The sequence below is a fragment of the Bipolaris victoriae genome, assembly GCF_000527765.1.
Source record: "Bipolaris victoriae FI3 unplaced genomic scaffold scaffold_16, whole genome shotgun sequence".
Classification (NCBI taxonomy): domain Eukaryota; kingdom Fungi; phylum Ascomycota; class Dothideomycetes; order Pleosporales; family Pleosporaceae; genus Bipolaris; species Bipolaris victoriae.
In genome coordinates, this window is record NW_014575376.1 from 195,956 (window position 1) to 215,969 (window position 20,014).

Sequence of the window (20,014 nt, forward strand, 5' to 3'; positions counted from 1 at the left end):
TGGGGATTAACATACTAACAGCGTCATCATCATCATCATCTCTTCTACAAATTGCACCACCCGCTTCTCTACCTACCTATATCCCGTTATAGTCACTATCCGAGGTATTAACATATTTAGTAATGGTTGAATGATATATGTGGGGGTAAACCTTTGTCTCCTATACTCAATCATTTAATATAGAGTAGGATGGGACCACATTATGAGGCAAAGTCATATTATTAACTTCACATATCCTCTCCCTCATCATAATACATGCGATTGTGTAGTACCAGTAAACTGCTATATCTTTTTGAACTGTACGGACCTAATACTCGGACAACAAGTCCCTGATAACTCTCAAACACCAACGCTATGCTACATCACGAAATAATACAGTCGTTAACACCTCTCCACCAGCTACAGATATTCTTTGCACCCAACCGTCTATCAGGTCTAGTACTTCTTCGCCTCCATTCCCTCTGGCGGCTCAGGTACCACTTTCCTGTTCCCAACATTACTCCAGTCGGTACTCAGCACCGTGCCGCCGCTCTCAGAGTAACTCTTCATCATAGCCCGCTGTTGCTCAGGCGTAGCTCCACTATATAGCTGCTTGAAAAAGTGCGATGTCTCGTCTCCTTCGATTTCGTCCTTGTCGTCGAGATCGTTAACCACCACCTTGTCCCAGTTCTTTGCGCCCGATTTAGACGACGTAGGGTATGCGGGGGCGGTCTCCTTTACAGGGGCGACAGAAGAAGATGCTTGTGACGTTACGGCGGCTGCTTCGCCCTGGGCACGCTCAAGGCTATGCCATTTCACGCCTGGCGTTGCCTTTCGCAGCGTCACCTCGATCTTGGTGGGTGTTATTCGGTATTTGGATTGCGAGGGATCGATGGAGGAAAAGAGAGGGTCGGCGTTGTAGCTGTATTCGGACGACGAGTCGGAGATGGGGAAAGAGACGGAGACAGAATCTTGTTCAATCTCTACAACAACCTTGTCCTTGGGCACACCCTTGGCCATGATGTTCAGAGTGACGCTATCATGAGCCTGGTACCAGTCGGTCTTGATCTTCTCTTTGGGTGTCGGCGCAGGAGGCTTCGGTGCCTGGGTTGTTGTCGACTCTGCGGTTTTAGCTGGGGCGGGGGTTGTGGTTGCACTAGGTATTTCCACGTCTGGGTCCTCCTTTATAGTGACTGTCCTCTGCTCGTCATCCTCTGGCACATCTTTCAACTTGGATGCGACCTTGGCCTCCCAAATTGGCAACATCTTGTCCTTTTCGTCAAGGCCTTTTACTATGCGCAAGAGAAAGTCAGCATCCGCATATTTGCCAAGGTGGTAGAGTGCGACGGCGCGTCGAAACTGGGCGTCCTTGATAAGCTCGCGTGAGCCGCGCTTTTTGGCAAGGACAACTGCGACGTCGGCATCGTGAAGGGCTTCGGAGAACTTGGAGGTACGTTGGTAGGCTGTCGAGCGGCCGATGTAATATTTCACGGCGGTCGGATTGACACCAAGGGCCTTGGTGTAATGCTCAATGGCTTCGTCGGGTTTGCTTGCGCTGAGAGCAGCGTCACCTTTGCGGGCGTCGTCCATTGGGGCGGAATTGCAAGTAGTAGAGAAGAAGAAGAGCAGTCGAAATGGTGCGCAAACCCCGTCAAACGTATTTTCTCAGTGTGGTGACAGAGATGCGCCAATATTGGTGGCTAGGTGGTGTAGCAAGCGCCATGACGAGCGTAGAAGCTTCCATGGCTGCCTTCCCCGAACAAGGGTCCCAATGTCCCAATGCCGCGCTAGTGATAACCACCCAGCCCTGCCACTAAAGGCGGGGTTTGGTGGGAGGGCACCAATACATCATCAGTACCAGATTTAGAAAACAACTTACTCGTATCAACCCAGCTGCATGCACATGACTACGCGCGCCTAAGTGGAGTAGGTACTGTATTGCATATGACATCAGCACAAACAAATACACGGAAAGTATACTATTCACAATGCATATTCAAAGTCAAATCAGGTCGTGTGATGTATTACTACACAACAAAAAAAAAGGCCAGGCGCCTGCAATGTCTGACAGGTATATGCAATGCCGAGCTAAGGGCCGTCAAAGAAACTCCAGATACAAATAGGAAAACCGCTACACTTGTACGAATCTATACGGGCGCGTCGTCGCACCCTCACCCACTCCATGCTGCATACACCCCGACTCGTCATTCCATCTAAAACAGAAGCACAGCGCCAAAGATAGTGCTCGCAGCAACCATACCGATGATGCGGAGGGGCACCTCGAGGCCAGCAGCGGCACCCTGGCTACCGGCAGAGCCAGTGGCACCAGCTGAAGGAGCGCGCGTGGGCTCGCCAGATCCAGGTTGGGCCTCAGACTCGCTGGGCTCACCAGCAAAGTGCGAGCCATCGCCAGAAAGACCGGGACCTGAACCAGCACCCTTGTCCATAAACGCAGCAGCCTTCTTGGGGATCGATGGGAGGTTGGTGCCCTTGACTTGCCAGTCGTCAGACTCGGCAGGGCACTGGGAAGCACTGCCGTTCTCCTTGAAGCCGCCGTCGTCAGTGGGGTTGGGGGTGGCCTTGAGAGCCTTGGCAAGACGGTCGAAATCCGCGTTGGGCTTGATGTTGCCGTCAGAGCCAACCTCGACGAGACCGTAGCCATTGGGCTCGACAGTGTACTCGTAGGCGAGACCACCAGAGTAGACACCAGTCATGTTCTTGGAGTACAGAGCAGCAATCTCACCCCACTGGCGGGTGTTGGTGATGCAACCAAACTCGGACAGGAAGATGGGCTTGCTGTAGTTGCCGTAGGTCTTGACCTTCTTGTCCCAGCCGGACTGGGTGAAGGACGAAGGGTCGCACCAAGAGTAGTCGTTGAAAGCGAAGAAGTCGGAGCGCTCGTCGTCGGTACCGCAGTTGAAGTAAGTGGCCTGCTGCTCAATGTTCTCAGAAACATCGGCGGCAGAGTATCCAACGGGAATGATACGCTCGTGGCGGTTGGAGATGTACTGCTTCATGTCACGGGTGACGGCCTTGATGTAAGGAGCAGCGTTGGAGTTGTTCTTTGCGTTGATGACCTCGTTTCCGGAGAAGAAGAGCATCAGGTTGTTGTACTCGGCGAAAGCATCAACAGTAGCAAAGACAGACTGGAGGTACACATCGTTGTACGAGGTGTGGAGGGTGTCGGCGTTCTCACGGTTGAGCGAGTACTTGGGGGTGTTGGCGTCAAGAGCCAGGTAGATGCCGGCATCGTCAAGCATCTTCATACCCTCGTCGTGGTTCTTGGAGTTGTCGATTGTGTAGATACGGACAGTGTTGATGCCGAGCTTCTTGAAGTTGTCGACATCGCGCTTGAGCGACTTAAGGTCGAGCAGAGGGTCCTGTGCGTCAGCGGCGCCACCTGTGTATATGTTAGCATCACTGTAAACACCACGGTCTAGCGCAACAACATACCGGGCTGGTAGGCGACACCACGGACGTAGAAGCGCTTGTCACCGGCGAAGAAGGCATTGCCCTTGACGGTGATTGGGGTCAGGTTGCCCTTTGCGGCGAGTGCGGGAGCGACGGCGGCTCCCAAGAGGGAGATGATAAGGCAGGACTTCATAGTGGCGGATTGAAGCGAAGATGGATTAAAACGAAGAGTAGAGAACAAAGCAGTTGGAAGTCTTAACGAGTGACTGGTAAGTAGGAAAAGGAATCCTCACACAAAGAACATTGAACGGAGAAGGAGGAGCCGGGATGGCAAAAGTATTTGAAGCAGGAGCACCCCCAATTTCTTGGTAACCCCCGAGTGCTACATGTGGAACTCGCCAACCCCCGTAGTTTGTCTGGCGCTGATGCGCGCCAAGTCGTCGAGTGTTGGCGCGCCGGCAGGAATGGCGGATACCAAGCAGCCAAGTCCATAGCCTTGGATTAGCAAAAGGCCGCCCAGCCTTGGTCAGGGGCAACGGCGCTGCTAAGTGGCAGGGCCAGGTCCATGACGAGACTCTAATAACAAGTGAATTGCGCGTCCGCTGCCGTTCCGCTCGACAACACAGCCTCGTTGAGTAAATTCAAGATTTGCCCGTCTGCAAATCCATCGTGTTGGCTGCGGTGGCCCCCCTTCACTTGGAGCCGCACGCGGCTTGGGGACAATGGCCATCGCCGGCCACTGCAGCGCATCGGGAAATTGGGCGGAAAAGGAATGCTTGACCAAATGTTATGAAGGATTGGCGATGGCACAACTACCGTGGCATGGCTTGCCTGCTCTTTCGTATCGCACTGCCCATGGCACTGCCGCTCCGTTGTCGTTGTTGTTGTTGGTGCTGCTGCTTGCGGCCCGGGGGAGATCTGAACATCAGTCTAGGCGACAAAAAGTAACGCTGCGCATGTGCATGCAGCGTGCGTCAACAGCTCAGCCCATTGAGTGACGGAATGGATACGTACGTTTCCTTGTATGCACATACATACATATGCATGGAGATCCGCGAGGTTGGTGGTGGAGGAATGGCTGGATTGACGGTTGTTGCGCGTCTGGGGCTTGGGTTGGGACTGGTTGGCTCCCGTACCACGGCGTTAGAGATGTTCCGCCCACCTGCCCTCTCCGCCACGCAATCATTTCCTACCCTTACACCTGCACTGCCGACCCCACGTGACATACTACCATATCCACGCGCTACCAGGTATGCGTTTTTGTAACCAGCAACCCCATACTTCTCTGACCCTTCAGCCATGTCAAGCCTTGCCCAGCGTCCTGCTGAGACTGGCCGGTTGTCATCTGCTACAACAAATGACAGATGTCATTGGTTTCGGCCTTGTCTTTTATTAGATACGAAACCTCATCCCTGAGCATGAGCACCCCTCTGCTATGACGTCTCTTGCTTTCTTTTGCAACACTCTTCCCACTTTTCTCTTCTTTTACCCTCAGACTCCGGAGAGAGCCCAGCAGCTTACATCTGGTTGAACACACAACGATCAAGCCTTTCAATACTCTCAACACTCCTCCGCTGGTTGTCATGTGGGTTCCTTCCCGCTTGAGCGTCGTGCCATCAGCAGTGGCTTGTCCGATCTTCAACGGGCCGAGATCAGGACTACAGCTTATGCACTCCAAGCCACCCTCCCAGTCTAGCTACTTGAGAAGATTGCGCACTCGAATAGCCGCTGCCGCTAATACTGTTCTAGCTCATAAATCTGTTTGCGATTCGCGCTTGAGTGGCGCTGCTACAATTAATTCAATCGACGACTCTATGATCGAGTAAATTAAATTTTGCAGATTCTGCTGCAGAGTCAACTCTGTTGAGTTCCTCGGTCGGTATGACCATGTGCACGTGCTTTGGATCGGTGACTTCCAGTACGCCCAGAGTGTCTCCTGGCTCAGTAACTGGTATTGCCTCATCCGTGCCCGTCCAGGTTCCAAGGCCGAGGTTCTCATGTGCTAGGCGTTGCAACTGTAGGGTGGATCCGGCTTGCCATTCGCAGTAGCTGTATATTAGCTTTGCACTGCGTAGGCGCGGATATTGTAAAAAAAGGACGAAAAGTTCCTCCACAAATATCGATGTGAGCATCAATATGCTTCCTACGATAATTATCACACCTAAGGTCCAGGCACTGAAAGAATAGTGCTTGGACGAGCGCATTTTCTGTTGTCGCAAATGTCAGTGCAGGCAAGCTAAACAGGGCCATACACGAACCTGGCTATGACATGTCCTACGGCACTCCCTTTCACCCCCACAATATTTGCCCAAGCTATAATCAAACCCTCTAGCATGATCGACCATCGTAGATTGTATAGCAGCAAGACTCGCTTTGTAAAGATGTTCACGCTCGTCTTGCCATCGGTCCTTCGGTATAGCTGCTACCTGCACATTGTACATCAGGGTACTGCGCGATAGAAGGGTTGGTGAGCTTGGAATGGCATAATAGTCATCTAACAAGCCTTTAATGCCTAGTGAAGCCACAAATGCGTGCATCACAGACTGATCATTCGCGTCTGGCCAGGCGCTTTTGAACAAGTCCAATGAAGATTGATGATCACCAACAGCGAAACCATCAATGCATCCGACATTTTCAGGAAGGTTCGGGTTACAATACAACCTCTGAGTTGCGCAGCCCAGTACACCAACAGGTTCGTCAGCAACAAATGGACCTGTACCGTTCGCACTGGAAGCCAAAGAGCTGTTATCAAAGAGGCTTGTAGCCGAGAACCAAGGGTCCTCTGTCTTGTTGACGTAGAAGAGTCCCGAGGCATCCAGAAATAATAAGGACACTGTCGAATTGGGTTTCCGTAGCTCGGGTATGAGCTGAATATTTTTATCATAATTGTACGCTACCACAGGTCTGCTCAGGAGTTAAAATCCATAGAAGTAGGGTGCGATAAGTCTCATAGAACATACGTGACTTTGTAGTTGCCAATAGTAGAGTCTCCGGCTGACGGCTTTCCGTGCTTAACGTCAACTGCGAAGATATGACTTTTGTTGCCCTCCGATCTATATATATTCCCATATCGATAGACCTGTCGAGTCTGGGAATTATTTGGGTCCACCACAGTGTCAGTGAAGCCAGCTGTTTTCAAAGGCGCACAGTGCGTTCGATGGCGAAGAGTAAACTGTGGGTTCTGATTGAGGCCCAGGTGTATTTGAGAGTGTAGCACGCCTGAGTCGAGGAGGATGTTACCAACATCTGACTTGCAGATTCCCCCGGAAAATGGACAAGAGGCGTTTCTGTCTGACGTAAAGGGCAATGTTGGTATTACAAACGTTTCGCATAGCTCGTTCTTGACAATGTTGCCCCCGTGGTAGCATTGTATCGCATATCCAAAGGCGTCGACAGATTTCTGACTCAGATAAAGCATGACGGGTTCAAAGAGAGACACTTGGGAAGTCGGACTGCTGTATATCCCACAGTTTCGACCAGCAATCAAAACTTCCTGATTCGAGTTTGTCAAAATTCGCGAGGACAAAAGACCTGAGAGGATCAGTCATCAACAAACCACAAAAGCAGATTCCATGCACGCACCAGCAGCAACAGAAACAACAGAGATAGCAGAAGCTATCAGGGTGACCGGTAGTATACGCTGTTGCCTCTCTTTGGCACGATCTTTCCAGGCATAGCTGAGTCGACACAGGTCTAGCACGGCATCGAGTGCCAAAGATTGATTGCGCAAGATGGCCTGTCGCTGGTGATAGACACCATCCTGCTTACCGAGAGTTGACTTATTAGCAAAGACCAGAAATCGCGTAATCTTCCAGAAGCTGCGCGCTGTGGAAGCAATAAATAAAGCGAGAAAGGCTATGATCAGACCGCCAGCTTGAAGATCGAGTGTGAGAGTCAGGCCACGGACTGCACCAAATGAATGATTGATCCAGAACCCTTTGTATATGTCTTCATCAATGGGCCATGTTGGTAATATTAGAGATGTCATGAGAATGGCACCAGAATTTCCAGGTATCGAGGCTTTTCGGTGCACGATCGATCAAACGAATGCCTTTGGCCGCTTCGCTGACCAGCTGAGCTGTCTCTGCTATACTGAGATGAATACAAGGTAAGGAGATTTGGTGGGGAGTGTTTGATTAGAGGAACGATGGCTGCGCTTCAGTTGTTCCCCTCAGCTTTATCTATACTATATCAGCTCAGGAAAATGCCTGGTACAGGCTGTTGGAAGTCCTGCCAAGTCTGCTGTGGCTAACCTGATTGGGACTTGCTAAGCAGGAGCATGGCTACACATACTCAACGATGCTCTCCGCGGCTACATCCCGTTTTCTACGATGTAATATTAGTATCAATCGCGCCAAAAGCATGAATCACAATTGACTCACTGCTCTAGCCGCCCGGCTATAGTTTCAAATATATGCCCGCCTCCACTACAACAACCGCGCCGCACACGCAGACCCTGGTCGCATAATCGCAGCCGACGAACCACAGGCACACTGCAGGCGCCACCACCCAAGGTCGATCGCATCTCCACCACAACCAATAGCTGCGGCGCTACCCGAAATACATAGCAAACCAGGTCAACAAGGCATACTTTTGGTGGTGTCCACATTATGGTATGATCCGAGTGCGGCGTAGTTGCAAGCGAGATAAATGCAGTTGAACAAAGAGGAAGGAACGAAGGAGCAGCAAGGATAGTAGTGAGATAAAGAGCAAGGAGAGGAACCCACGTACTGCATCTATTCAAGCTTCACGGCAATTTCTAACCTTCAACTATCACAACCTTTATCCGATTCAACCATGTTTAACCCACTCTATCTCGCAAGCCTACCCGTGCTACTCTGTCAAGCCACCTACCTCGACCCTTCCCTTCTCCAACAAAAGCCACTGATGCATGGCCTACCCTCAGATACTCTATCCGATGTCACCGTTCTACCCCTCACAGTACGTCTCTTACCCCCGCCCAAGAAACGCATCCTCATCTCTATCTCACATCTAACACCGAAAACTAGCTAAACAAGCATCTCCACTACACCTTCTCCTCCCCCACCAACAACCCCACTCCGCTATCCCGCCTCCAAAATAGCGCCGCAGTACACGCCACACACTACGAGCACTCCCGCATCAGCATCGTCATCCCCCTCGACGCCGCACACACAGGCACCATATCCTTCTCTTCCCCCACATCATCTGCCATCCAAGACACAACCGCCACACATATGACATGGATACCTCAGAACCCCTGGGACGTAGACATGCACGACATCCCCCTCCTCGATGCCGGTGTGCGCAAAGGCGGCATGATAAGTATGAGCGTTGAAACCGCAGTCTTGGATTTCAGCACAGCATTCATCACGTTACCTGCTGGGCTCTGGGATGTGGTTGTTCTGGCGACGCAGCCAGTGCTGAAGCCGAGTTGGGGACAGGAGAAAGGGCAGGAGGTCATGAGTGTGGAGTGTGAGGCTAGGAGGAGGTTTCCGGATTTAGTGCTTGTGATGGAAGACGAGAGCGAGATTGTGGTTGGGCCGAAGCAGTATGTCCTGCAGAGGGGGGATGAGTGCGTGCTCCTTGTTAAAAAGGCGGAGGAGGGTGACGAGGAGAGGGTCGGGCTGGGATGGGCGATTGCGAGAGGGAGGGAAGTAGTATTTGATTGGGGAGAGGGAAGGATTGGGTTGGGGGCGTTCGAGGGGTGAACGTGATGGTGTTCATCTTTTAGACTTCGTTTTAGACATGTATATCAAAATTGTATTTATTCAAGAATCATAATCATAAACCATAAACCACACCTCATACCAACAACAAACTCAACACCACAGCACTCGTACAAACAACCATCGTCATCCACGCAACCCTCACCCCACTCGCCGCATCCTTATCATCCCCTGCCTTACCCCTACCCCCATTCCCCTCCGCCGCTGATGGATTACCCTCTCCCCTCCCCGTCTGCTGCTCCCTACTCGTCACACTCCCCAAAACACACCTCCCCTCATCCAACTTACCATCTTCCCCTCCAAACGCCACTTGCGCCGTCTTCTCCCACAACGCCGTGACATTCAAATAATCCCTCGCCTCATACCAAACCCGACAACTCGCACTATCATTCAAAAACTGCGTCGGCATACCGCCATCTTCCAAGCCCGCGCGAATATTATCCTGGAAATTGACACCGGCATCCAGCACCGCAATGGGCGGCTGCATCGGTAAGAAGGAAGACCACTCTGCGAGTTCGGAGCGCGAGTCGGCGAATTGAAGGGCTACGAAGACGGATATGGCTTCCATGTAGACGGAGGGAAGGACTAGGGTGCCTTTTGTGCCGCCGACGGGAACCATGGGGCCAGCTAGTGGGCGTCCGCCGACAGCGATGCTGCGGACGCCGGATTGCTGCACCATTAGTTCGAGGAAGACTGCGCAGGTAGATGCACAGACACCGTCGGATAGGATAACCAGATCTTCCGCGCGAAAAGGGTCTTCGGTGAAGTTGCTACGGTCGTTATACCCAGTCATCGTAATCCCGACGGCGAGACGCGTACTGCTCGTTGTCAGGGGGTCCGAGAGATTGTATTTGAGGAGCGAAGTGAAGTTGTCGCCTTTGAAGCGGAGGGGCGGGTACATAGAGCGCCAATCTGGGAATTCCTCGAGGGACTCGGAGAGGTAGGCGTCGTTGCTGAAGGGGCTGGTGAAGAGCTGGCCGTTGCGCAGGGTGATTTCTTCAAAGGAGGAGATGCTTTCGCCGAATAGTTCGCTGGCGGCGTGGCCGCGGTAGCGGGATTGCGTCTGGGGGACTTGCGAGGGGAAGAATTGAAGGTATGCATCGTAGCCTGAAAGGACTTTGCCGCCGGGGTTGCCGCGGATGTCGATGATGTGCTTTTCTACGCCGCGGGCTTTGGACTGGGAGATGTATTGTTGGATCACGCGTTGGAACTCTCGTGCACCGCTGACGTCGGCGGTATTGAATGTTTGGATTATCAAGACACCGATTTGGCCTACGTTGGTATTGATGAAGTAGCCGGCAAGAGGTACATTTTCTTCTGTGTGGGCAACGAAGGGTTCGGGATAAAATAGAGGCACCGAGCTGTGCTGCAGCATGGAGGCAGACTTGAAGTCGCGTTCGCGAGGGTTCTTGAGCTGGAGCGGCGGATCATTCATGTCCCTCTTCTTCACTCCGCCGCCAGAGCTGGTCGTAGGGATGCAGAAAGTATTGTAAAACGAGTTCGCATCTCGGACCCTGCTCCAGGCCTCAGCATCAGCGACGATAGCAATATTCCGGTACTCGTCGGTCGTCCCGTTCTGGTAGGTAATATTGGTAGTAGCACCAGGGAAGAAACGCGGGTTTATAAAGCCTCCGTAGCTCTCTGCTGCTGGCATGAACAGCATGGAATTATAGCGCGTATCCGGGTCATGGTATGCTACTCGCTTTGCCTCTTCAATCAAAAACTTAGAAGCGTCTTCTCCGTTGATCTCCGTAATAGGAGAAGGCTCGTAAGCACCGTCGGTGTTGTTGAAGTCTGTTAGTGCCCAAATCTGGGGTATTTCGCTGCCATCTCTAGACGCAGAGATCAGCGCAATCTTATTACTTCTTCGCCATACAAAGACTCCTGCGTATGCCATGCCATACCAGGCCAGGTGACCATCGTATGCTTTGACCATCAAGCTTGCAATGTCGGCTTCAAAATCGTACTCGTTGGCATACACTCCCGACTCAACATTACTCTTGATCCCGTCCAATCCAGATACGATATCAACAGCCGGATTTGGGTATCCTTGGGGTGGATCCTTGAGATAGGCTAGTGTGGACTGGAATTCCACCATCTTTTTGATCTCATCAACCGTGGCAGAGGCGTCTGTCGCATAAAAAGGTAGTGATTTGAGACATGCTAACGCAAGCTCAGCCTCTACTACCGGCAACTCTGAACTGCTATCCGAAATAGCATCTGCTATTTGTCCACAAGCCTCGCTAGTCTCAATTGGTCCTGTGATAGGTTCGATTGGGGTAGGCTCTACCTCAATATTTCCGATTGATGTAGGCGTCGGCACTTCTGTTGGTTCGAGAATCAACGATTCTGTATTGTCAAAGTCAAAGCTGCTTGTCTGTGCCGATACGACTGCTGCGAGCAAGCTTAACGCCGTGAAAGGCTTCATAGTCGCCGGACGAATGTCGGGCGTGATGCGCTGTTATCGGTTCTTGGGTAAAGTCTCCTGTGTGGTTCCAGCAAGGTGAGCTTCGTAGCTCAAAGACACTAATGCTCGATATTTTCAGATGGATTGGAGATTGTTTGTCGTCCCCCCTGCTTTCTCGTATTATATTTTGCCGGTGTTGGTATTTGATCCTAGAATCCACTTGGGCCTCTAGGATCTTCAACAACGCGTGATTCCAGGCCAAACTCTCACACAGGAGAAAGGAAGAGGCAGGCAAAGTGAGGAACACACTATGCAGTTTGGGGGGAGGTATATGCATCTTTAACGACGCATCCTGCACAGCCTAGTTAGTTCATAATTGGGTGCGCCGCCCCAGTCTAGAGGCCTCCACACTCATGTACGTCTGCCATGCTTAAAGCCTTGGCTGCTAGGCGGCACTGTGCATGACCCATCTTGATTGCATCCACGCCGCTATAGGACTGGTGCCTGTGGCTTGTAGAGGCACAGTCACCTCCAGAGATAACATCATGCCATATTGGTAGGAGGTGGCTGGACGGGGCTGGCATGGAGAAGCAGGGATTGGATCCACGTTGGGGGTGGGCAAGCGAAGCAGTGCATTTCCTAGGTGCGGCTGAATTGTTGCGGCTGGACAAGACGGCGCTATTGTGCTATTTGTCGCAGAAACTTACACCTTACCGGTACTGCTAGTTTCGAGGGGCTATTTTGACACCCATCATAATCATTTCTGTTGTGTGACTCACTGCGCATTGAGGTACAAAGTTGCTGTATTCACGTCGTGTAGGGCTTCACGAGCGATACACCTCGGCTAAGTGCCTCATAGTGCCAAGAAACAGTCACGAGCCGACCAGCACATAGAAGCTGTAGTCTGTAAGGTTGGCTGGATGCCTCAATTACTTTGCACCGCACAGCCGCAATCGTATGCGTTGCTAGTAGTTGCTGGTGGTTGTAGTGGTTATAGTGGTTGCATGCTGCATCCATTGTGGGGTTCATGTGCCGTTTGGTCCGGTTTGCTTGGTGGCCTTGGAATGACGTACTCATTGACGTTTCCAACGGTTCTTTACTAACAACTGACATTCTAGAATTGCAGCGTTGGATTCTCTGGATGCTGATTGAAGGGCGAGAATACTAGCCGATGTATGCTTCGACTATACGATGGCAGCTGATGTCTCTACCATCGCCAAGTTAAACAGTCGATGATTTATTTCTTGAGGCCTACCACCACCAAGTTGCGTGGACTATGCTTATATTCAAAGACGGGCTCGACCCATGCGTGCTCAACCTCTTCCTGCTCTTTTAGCCATAGATACCGATCCGTTACCACGACGGCTTCGACCACACCTGCGCTGAAGGCCATAAGACTCCACATGACACTCAGCTCCTTCTTCCTCTCCGCATACCTGACCTCATAGTCCCGAATATCGTCATCTGTCAAACCGTCCATCTTTTCCTTGATGAAATTGGGATCGATCTCACAAAAGGAGTTATCAGCCGTAAGTTTTGCTATTGCGGCGCGAACGTATGAGACGAAATCGCTGTAGGCGAACTTGCGCAGTGTTCCAATTGTGAGAGGCGTAGTAGTGCCGTCTGAAGAGAGACCAGGGCCACGGCCATTGGGTGGTGTCCAGTTTACTTGCGACGTGTGACCGTTTGCTGACACAGCACTGCCAGTGAGACCTTGATCGTGTAAGGGCGCCGAGACTACGCCACGATCAAGAAAGATGCGCTGAAGCAGTGCTCGAAAGAAGTGACGCGTGAAAAACAGGTCTGAGTCGACAGGACCCCAGTTGAACGGTGCTTGTACGGCCATCATGCGGGCAGTGATGTTGAGTCGAACCCCTTTAGGTTGTTCAGCTGTCTCGCCACTGCGCGAATCAAGAGGGGCATATGGAAGTGGGTAATTTGCGAGCTTTTCTGACATTGGAAAGCCGTTGGGGTCGAAAGCACTGGATGTGGACTCCAGGCGCGGATGGTTTGCACGCAGTGTAGGCAGCTTGTACGTTGGCGGACCAAGACGTTCAGTAAGCAAGTTGTAGCAACAGCCCACCATGGCTACGGCTGAGATGTGAGCGTTGAGCATCATGGAACGCAGCCCATAATGTACTAGGTTGCCGCATGAATGAAGTGAAATTACCATGGCGTTCACATCAGTAGGTTTAGGCACCGCATCCAAGTTTGTAGCTTCAGCAACCACAGCACTGTCTTGTGTAACAGCTTCCTCGGGTACACGAGTGGTATCCAGAACCTGGTCGATGACTGGCGTGAGGTCGCCGTCTTTGATGATGTGCTCGACATATTGGACACTACCGTGACCCTCGTTGTATATCTGCAGCGTAGAAGTTTTGGTCGCCTCACTCGGGGGGTTGTTTGCAAATATCTCGGTTGCTTGTGGAAGCACACATCCGTCGTCACATTGTGGCCCGCTAGTCAAGGTTGAACTGACTGGTTCATGTTCGGTAGGCGGGCTTGATGTGATTTCATTTGTTTGTGAGTCTGCTTGTGCATCTTCTCCCTGTGCCAGAGCATCTGCGCTGGACGACGCAGTAGAGGTATTGACCCCATTCTCCTTGCCTTTCTTGACTTTGCCTATTTTGGCCCTGTACTCCTTCTTGTTCCTCATAACGATAGGTTTGGGCACCAGCTTTGCCAACATGTCCATGTTCTTGGCACCCTCAATGTTGTGTTGCTTACTCTCCACTGCGACAATGTGTTTGGAATAGGGCGCTGCAGCAAGAGCACGTCCAAGGTAATTCTGACCAGAACCAAAATCCACGAGGTGCGTGATGGGCTTCTTCTTAGAGGCCTCAATCTCAGCAGTCAGTCTCTCAATGTAGCGTGCAAAGTTATCGACCTCGTGCACCTTCTTGACTTTCATGCCCATGGCAATATGGCGTGGTATCGCAGGCTTCCCAGCTGTGATGTTTGAGTTGGGCGGAGGAAAGTCGCGTGCCAGCAAGTGCTTCCGAACCGTCTTAATGTAATCTAGCAGCTCCCGTGGCGGTGGTGACCCATCTCGCCAATTTTCAGAGACACCTGGTTGCTTCACATCAAACTGGCCAAGGTCCTCTCTCATGAGCAAATCCAAAATATCCATGATGTCGCGTGTCTTGAACCAATCCCTCCATGTTTGGGGCAAGATGTGCGAGTAAAGGTCAGGTGACCTTGTATAAAAGTCCAAAATGTGGACACCGCCGCATAATGTCTGGAGCAGCCATGAGGAAGTTGCAAATTCGAGCAGTGACTCGACGTATTCGTCGGTGTTTGTGAATTCGGCTGGAAGAGGTAGAGGCGTATCCGGTCCCATTGTCTCAGCCAAGTCCTCTTCGTCGACAAGTCGACTCTTTCCGTATCCAAGCTTTTGATGATAGTCGGGCCATCAAGAAAACATCGTGGTGGTGGTGTTCTGAGCAGACAGTGGGGGGTATTTTTTTCAGGAAGGTGGGTCCGTGCCGAGGCGTTCGTTCCAACGCGTCATCCGGTCAGGCTGTCGCTGCGCTGCGCTTCAACATTGTTCTTTGGAACTTGACCATTTCATCCACCCACCTCCACTATTAGAATTGATAACAAGCGGCCGTCGCGTGTATATATACAATGGCGTCGCTAAATGGCGAGGATCCATTCCTCCAGGTTCAAGCGTGAGACGGCACCCTACGACCCCCATATAGGCAGCATTGTTAACCCGTGGTAGCGATGTGCTCACCGCACTCGACAATGCGCGGCCATTATTCAAATCATATCTGCGTATCCGGTCATCGGCATCCTCGGCCAATAGCCCTGAGCTCCGCGAAGCCCGCAGCGAACTCGAGCAGACGCTACAGGACCTCAGCCAGGATCTTGAGGACATGGTGGAGAGCGTCAAGGTGGTCGAACACGACCCCTATCGCTTTGGGCTTGAGATCGATGAAGTCGAGCGCCGGAGAACTCTGGTCAGGGATGTTGGGTACGAGATCGAGAATATGCGCGAGGAGCTCCAGCAGACGGTCCAACATGCCAAAAACAAGGGCAAGAGCACTGCAAATGGCGACGTGTTACCTGATCCAGACAGTTTTGAGGACGAGGACAACTATGCTGCATTTGAACAAGAGAGACAAATGGAGTTGATGCATGAACAGGACGAGGCGCTCGATGGTGTTTTCCGCACCGTTGGCAACTTGCGCCAGCAGGCCGACGACATGGGCCGCGAACTCGAGGAGCAGGGCGAACTGCTTGCCGACGTTGACAATGTAGCTGACCGGGTTGGCGGAAAACTCCAGACAGGCCTCCAGAAGGTCGGTCATATCATCAGGAAAAACGAAGGTATGTTGTGTGGTGCAAATGTTTATCGCAATGCTGACTACCCCTCTCAAGACTCTTGGTCCAGCTGCTGTATTGGCGTACTAATATTCGTCCTTATACTTCTACTTGTCCTCCTTCTGTTCCTCTGAAAGCGCGACAGGAATATGTCTCTCACCTCGGCCCGGCCCGATGCATGTCTTCCCGCATGCGCGTGTGCCCAGCTTCCGGCACTCGAGAGAGCTTGCTGGCTAGCTTTGTGCCTGCGATACCATTATCATATCCTCCTTTCAGCGAGTCAAACCATGCATTCTACACCTGGCTAACACGAAGTGAAGTTGCTTTTCACGCACTTGACCTCGCAGATCTATGCCTGGCAGTAATGACGACAACTTCGAGGAGCTATCACAAACGTGATTTAGTCTGTCATCTCAGCTACTTGGCTTAATTTGGACTATGCTATGCTCTAGGATATCCCTCCGGCTCTTGCATAATCGTTTTCCCGACGTGGTAAAGTCGCAAATGTGCTTCACAAAGCATCTTGCCACCCAAACATGCACGAATCGCATCTAGAAGAGCTTGCATCGGAAGCAAGGCTCGATACAAGTCGTATTTGGTAGTGCCGAAGAAATGTTACAGTTGCCAATCGTTGATGGGTACTAGCAACACCCCGTTCACCCATGGGTTTCACGATTGCCAACACGCGCTGTCTCATCGTCGTCCAGCTCTTTAGTCCACTTTTATAAACAACTGGCTGGGATTCCTGGTGTCGCATCACATCGTATAGGGCTGAACTAGTCATGCTGCATACGTAGCGTTGCTTCTGAGACGCAGCCGGTGTGAGATCTTTAACACATTCATGCAACCCTTCAAGAAAACCCACCTTAGTCATTACTTGCAGCTTTCCGTGCCGTTCAATCCTCTACTACTACAGTCGCACTGTTTTAACTCTACAATCAATGTATTGGCTCAAACCTAGCTGTCTCTCCCCTGCTTTCCAACGCTCCCGTTCATGTGATGGCTGGACGGGGTCGCAGCGGTAGCAACGCTGACCAGTCATCCACAACGACCATCGAAGCCCGCTTGAAGGGCACGCGCCGGAAGATTTCTCTCGTTTTCATCACAGTCATTCTTAATGTATTGCTTTGGAGCGCTATCATTTGCATCGCCGCATCCCTCTATCAGATCATCTCGGATCCATTTAACACTTCAAGTTACGCCCAGGTGGGTTTAACGATAATATCAGTACGTGAGCCCAATCTTCCGGTACAAACGATCATATACTGATATCTATAGGCCCTGGTGACGATTGGATATACCATCTTTCATTCAATTCTTGCACTGAAGCAGAAGCTATGGGAACAACAACGGCGATACTCGGTCGCCATGAAAAGGAATTCTACTGTTCCTACTCGTATAGCAGGATCAATGTGCGCACTCTGGCTGCTGACTTCCGGTTGGGACATGATACTGGTCGCAAGCACACCTGTCTGTTTGCCAATGGCACCAGAGCTCGACAGCTCGGAATACGGCCTCACCTGTCATATCAGTCGCGTCGGAATAGCTTTCGCGGTAATCTCACTGTAAGTAACATCTTTGCACAACCATTCATATGCTGACAATCCCTCAGTGCTTCGTCAATTGCCCTCTTGGGCATTCTTGCTGGTATTGGCCGTCCGTTCGAAGCGCATTTGCTCAACCATGGTTACCAGCCGCCAATCGAAGTGTACTCGAAACCTTATACTCCCGGACCATCTGATTCGGAGGTTGTCATGTATCAATCTCGTGAACATTTTCACAGGCCAAAGTCGTTGCATGAGATTAAAGTCTCCGATCCTTCGAACGCCGATTCAGATTTGCCCAGTCCAGAGGATGCTCTGCTACGTGCGATCATGTCACCTCCTTATACAGTGTTTTCTCCCCGAAGAGGCGTTTTCACGTCCCATCACACGCCGCCGCCTATTCCTGCCGAGTATGTTGCTCCGAGACGAAACTCACTACCTGGCACCTTCCGAGTAGCACACCAACCACACAGATACCAAAAGTCACTTGCAAACTCGTCGCGATCTTTTGTATCTGGCGTAGTCCCAGGATCTACACGGCAATCATTACCTGCGCACTTTTCGACAGCGACATGGCGCGTTGCCCATCCCAACCCAGCTTCACTAGCACTACTGGCTCATTCTCATCCCGAAGTTGTCAACCGCAGGTTTTCCTCCTACCAGAGTCCCTATTCTCGCCATTCGACGACACTCACCCGCCCACAACGCCTGAGCTATCATTCAGCTGCTCCAAGTGTCCGCTCACAATCTGAACATACAGACTCAGATCGTCGAAGTAACTCGTTATCGAGAGGCAATTCAAGCGAAATAGCGCGTGCCTTCGTACAAGGCCTATCTATGCCCACACCCGCCCATCCTCCTCCTCGCCCTCGCAACATCCGCATAACAACTACCCTCGACACTGGATCCACTGAAAAGCAGTTCCACCGCATGAGCGCTCCCCTCCCAACCAATACCACACAAGATGCCCCACCCACATTCCCCAATCCAAACAGACCCTACATCCGCAGCGCCTCCCCCGGCTTCCTCAGCTTCTTCAGTCCAGATACCAGTCCCGTCGACACCTCCCCTACGGATCCCAACCCTCCAACCACCACCCTCGACCCAAACACCAACAAACCCAATCACAAGATCCCACGTAAACCTGTCCCGCTCTCTCGCCGCCCCTCGGAAGCTGCAAGAGCCATGTTCAGCAACATGCCCGATGACCTACCGATTCTTCCGCGATCGCCCAGATCCCCCGGTGCGACGATGCTAGTTATGATGACGCATGGGCCTGTGAAGCAGAAGAGGATGAGCGTGTATGAGGAGGTGAAAAATAAGCCGTTGCCCCGGATCGCGATTTTGTAAGCCCGTGGAAGGAATGTGTGGTTGATGGATATTGATTTTGCATTTTGAGCGAGTTTTTTTAGACATTGGGTGGAGTTTGGGAACGGGTATTATGATGGTATTATGTGTTTTTTTGGAACTATGTATGTGTATAATGCATAATGACCCTCATATCTTCTCCATTTTCTGGTGCGTTGCTGGAAGGAAGGAGGGGGTGTTCTGCGGGATGCAAGTGTGAGTGGGGAATGCGGCCCGCTTGTGCGTCCGAACGACATGCGGGCTTTGTTGATGCAAGATGATTGGTGGGTTGCACGTGGGTTTTTTACGTTATTGAGTTGATGTGGTTGGAATGAGTGTAAAATGACGCGGTGGCGTCGCTCGCTGATGGCAGGGGTGGTTCTGGTTATGTTTGGCTGGAAGTGTTTTAGTCTGGAACGAACAGTGGTTCGTCGTGGAACGAGTGAAGAAAGCCACGTTGTATGTTTTGGGACAGAGGTGGCGTTTAGTGATGAATGCTGTAACACAAATGGACGATCTTTCGAACTGTCTTTTTGTGACGTTTGTCGTGCTGAAACATGGCGCATATGGGGCTAAGCTGATCGAAGTCATCTTGTCTTCTAGAAAACCATAGAGCGGCCGCTGACCTACCTACTTGAGCCAGTAGCGTGTTTTGAAACCTTTGAGAATGCAATTAGTTATGCTGACCCCCCACCCCCACGCTGACTATCTGAATTCACCTGTGTTTGTAAGAGTGCGGTGTTGGACAGACACACACACAGGGAGCCCCACCGAGGTATCAAGAGCGTTGTGAAAGGCGTCTGTAGCTCCCAAGTACGTACAAACTTGCTGCTACTACTATCTACCTATTAACACATATCTGGTTCATCGTCCATTTGTTGCAACTGAGCTCGAGGATCGTGTTGACGGATTTTTCAAACTAATCTGGTGTCGAGGATTTATACTCCCGATCCTTAAGCCCAGTTGGACTGTGAGCGGTTCTACTGGATTTAGCTTAGGGAATCAGTTCTTCTGATCCACGATACCAGATTGGGTTTAAAGAATCCGTCCCCGCAACCCTCGAGCTCAGTTTCGGAGGGGTTGGACTACACCTATGAGTCGCGCAGTGCCACCTGAACTGACTGTATAGTATTGGGTTCATGGGATCTTTCCTGCGAATTCTCGAGTTCGGCTGGTGGGCTATAAGTCTCGCAAGTGCTGTGTGAACTGCCTACTAGATGAGGCTTGAGAAATCCGTCCCCCGATCCTCTATACTCAATACGGCTTGGAGAATCGGAGAATCGGAGAGATAG

General features: G+C 51.4%; 10 protein-coding genes across 10 annotated transcripts; 3 read left to right on the forward strand and 7 right to left on the reverse strand.

Annotated features, from left to right (window-relative positions):
- Window positions 1–435: 435 nt before the first annotated feature.
- Window positions 436–1,569, reverse strand: COCVIDRAFT_90974 (hypothetical protein; the record flags this gene model as incomplete). The annotated part of the gene is made up of 1 exon (XM_014704307.1): window positions 436–1,569. One exon carries the CDS (start codon window positions 1,567–1,569, stop codon window positions 436–438), a length of 1,134 nt encoding a protein of 377 aa, XP_014559793.1.
- Window positions 1,570–2,192: 623 nt separating this feature from the next.
- Window positions 2,193–3,583, reverse strand: COCVIDRAFT_91014 (glycoside hydrolase family 72 protein; the record flags this gene model as incomplete). The annotated part of the gene is made up of 2 exons (XM_014704308.1): window positions 2,193–3,379; window positions 3,433–3,583. The coding sequence occupies 2 exons, from the start codon at window positions 3,581–3,583 to the stop codon at window positions 2,193–2,195; spliced, it is 1,338 nt and encodes a 445-aa protein (XP_014559794.1).
- A 781-nt stretch (window positions 3,584–4,364) lies between these two features.
- Window positions 4,365–4,616, reverse strand: COCVIDRAFT_91098 (hypothetical protein; the record flags this gene model as incomplete). Its single annotated transcript, XM_014704309.1, has 1 exon — window positions 4,365–4,616. The coding sequence occupies one exon, from the start codon at window positions 4,614–4,616 to the stop codon at window positions 4,365–4,367; it is 252 nt and encodes an 83-aa protein (XP_014559795.1).
- A 573-nt stretch (window positions 4,617–5,189) lies between these two features.
- Window positions 5,190–7,378, reverse strand: COCVIDRAFT_35075 (hypothetical protein; the record flags this gene model as incomplete). Its single annotated transcript, XM_014704310.1, has 4 exons — window positions 5,190–5,597; window positions 5,649–6,294; window positions 6,351–6,921; window positions 6,973–7,378. 4 exons carry the CDS (start codon window positions 7,376–7,378, stop codon window positions 5,190–5,192), a joined length of 2,031 nt encoding a protein of 676 aa, XP_014559796.1.
- An 809-nt stretch (window positions 7,379–8,187) lies between these two features.
- Window positions 8,188–9,080, forward strand: COCVIDRAFT_91023 (hypothetical protein; the record flags this gene model as incomplete). Its single annotated transcript, XM_014704311.1, has 2 exons — window positions 8,188–8,331; window positions 8,400–9,080. 2 exons carry the CDS (start codon window positions 8,188–8,190, stop codon window positions 9,078–9,080), a joined length of 825 nt encoding a protein of 274 aa, XP_014559797.1.
- Window positions 9,081–9,174: 94 nt separating this feature from the next.
- Window positions 9,175–11,526, reverse strand: COCVIDRAFT_13385 (hypothetical protein; the record flags this gene model as incomplete). Its single annotated transcript, XM_014704221.1, has 1 exon — window positions 9,175–11,526. The coding sequence occupies one exon, from the start codon at window positions 11,524–11,526 to the stop codon at window positions 9,175–9,177; it is 2,352 nt and encodes a 783-aa protein (XP_014559707.1).
- A 424-nt stretch (window positions 11,527–11,950) lies between these two features.
- Window positions 11,951–12,130, reverse strand: COCVIDRAFT_90993 (hypothetical protein; the record flags this gene model as incomplete). The annotated part of the gene is made up of 1 exon (XM_014704312.1): window positions 11,951–12,130. A coding segment is annotated over one exon (180 nt), but the record flags the coding sequence as incomplete, so codon positions are not given.
- Window positions 12,131–12,742: 612 nt separating this feature from the next.
- On the reverse strand, window positions 12,743–14,845 carry COCVIDRAFT_35078 (hypothetical protein; the record flags this gene model as incomplete). The annotated part of the gene is made up of 2 exons (XM_014704313.1): window positions 12,743–13,867; window positions 13,985–14,845. 2 exons carry the CDS (start codon window positions 14,843–14,845, stop codon window positions 12,743–12,745), a joined length of 1,986 nt encoding a protein of 661 aa, XP_014559799.1.
- A 287-nt stretch (window positions 14,846–15,132) lies between these two features.
- COCVIDRAFT_91148 (hypothetical protein) lies at window positions 15,133–15,965 on the forward strand (the record flags this gene model as incomplete). Its single annotated transcript, XM_014704314.1, has 3 exons — window positions 15,133–15,176; window positions 15,230–15,837; window positions 15,889–15,965. The coding sequence occupies 3 exons, from the start codon at window positions 15,133–15,135 to the stop codon at window positions 15,963–15,965; spliced, it is 729 nt and encodes a 242-aa protein (XP_014559800.1).
- Window positions 15,966–16,830: 865 nt separating this feature from the next.
- Window positions 16,831–18,725, forward strand: COCVIDRAFT_91033 (hypothetical protein; the record flags this gene model as incomplete). The annotated part of the gene is made up of 4 exons (XM_014704315.1): window positions 16,831–17,058; window positions 17,110–17,396; window positions 17,444–17,744; window positions 17,859–18,725. The coding sequence occupies 4 exons, from the start codon at window positions 16,831–16,833 to the stop codon at window positions 18,723–18,725; spliced, it is 1,683 nt and encodes a 560-aa protein (XP_014559801.1).
- Between the last annotated feature and the right edge of the window lie 1,289 nt (window positions 18,726–20,014).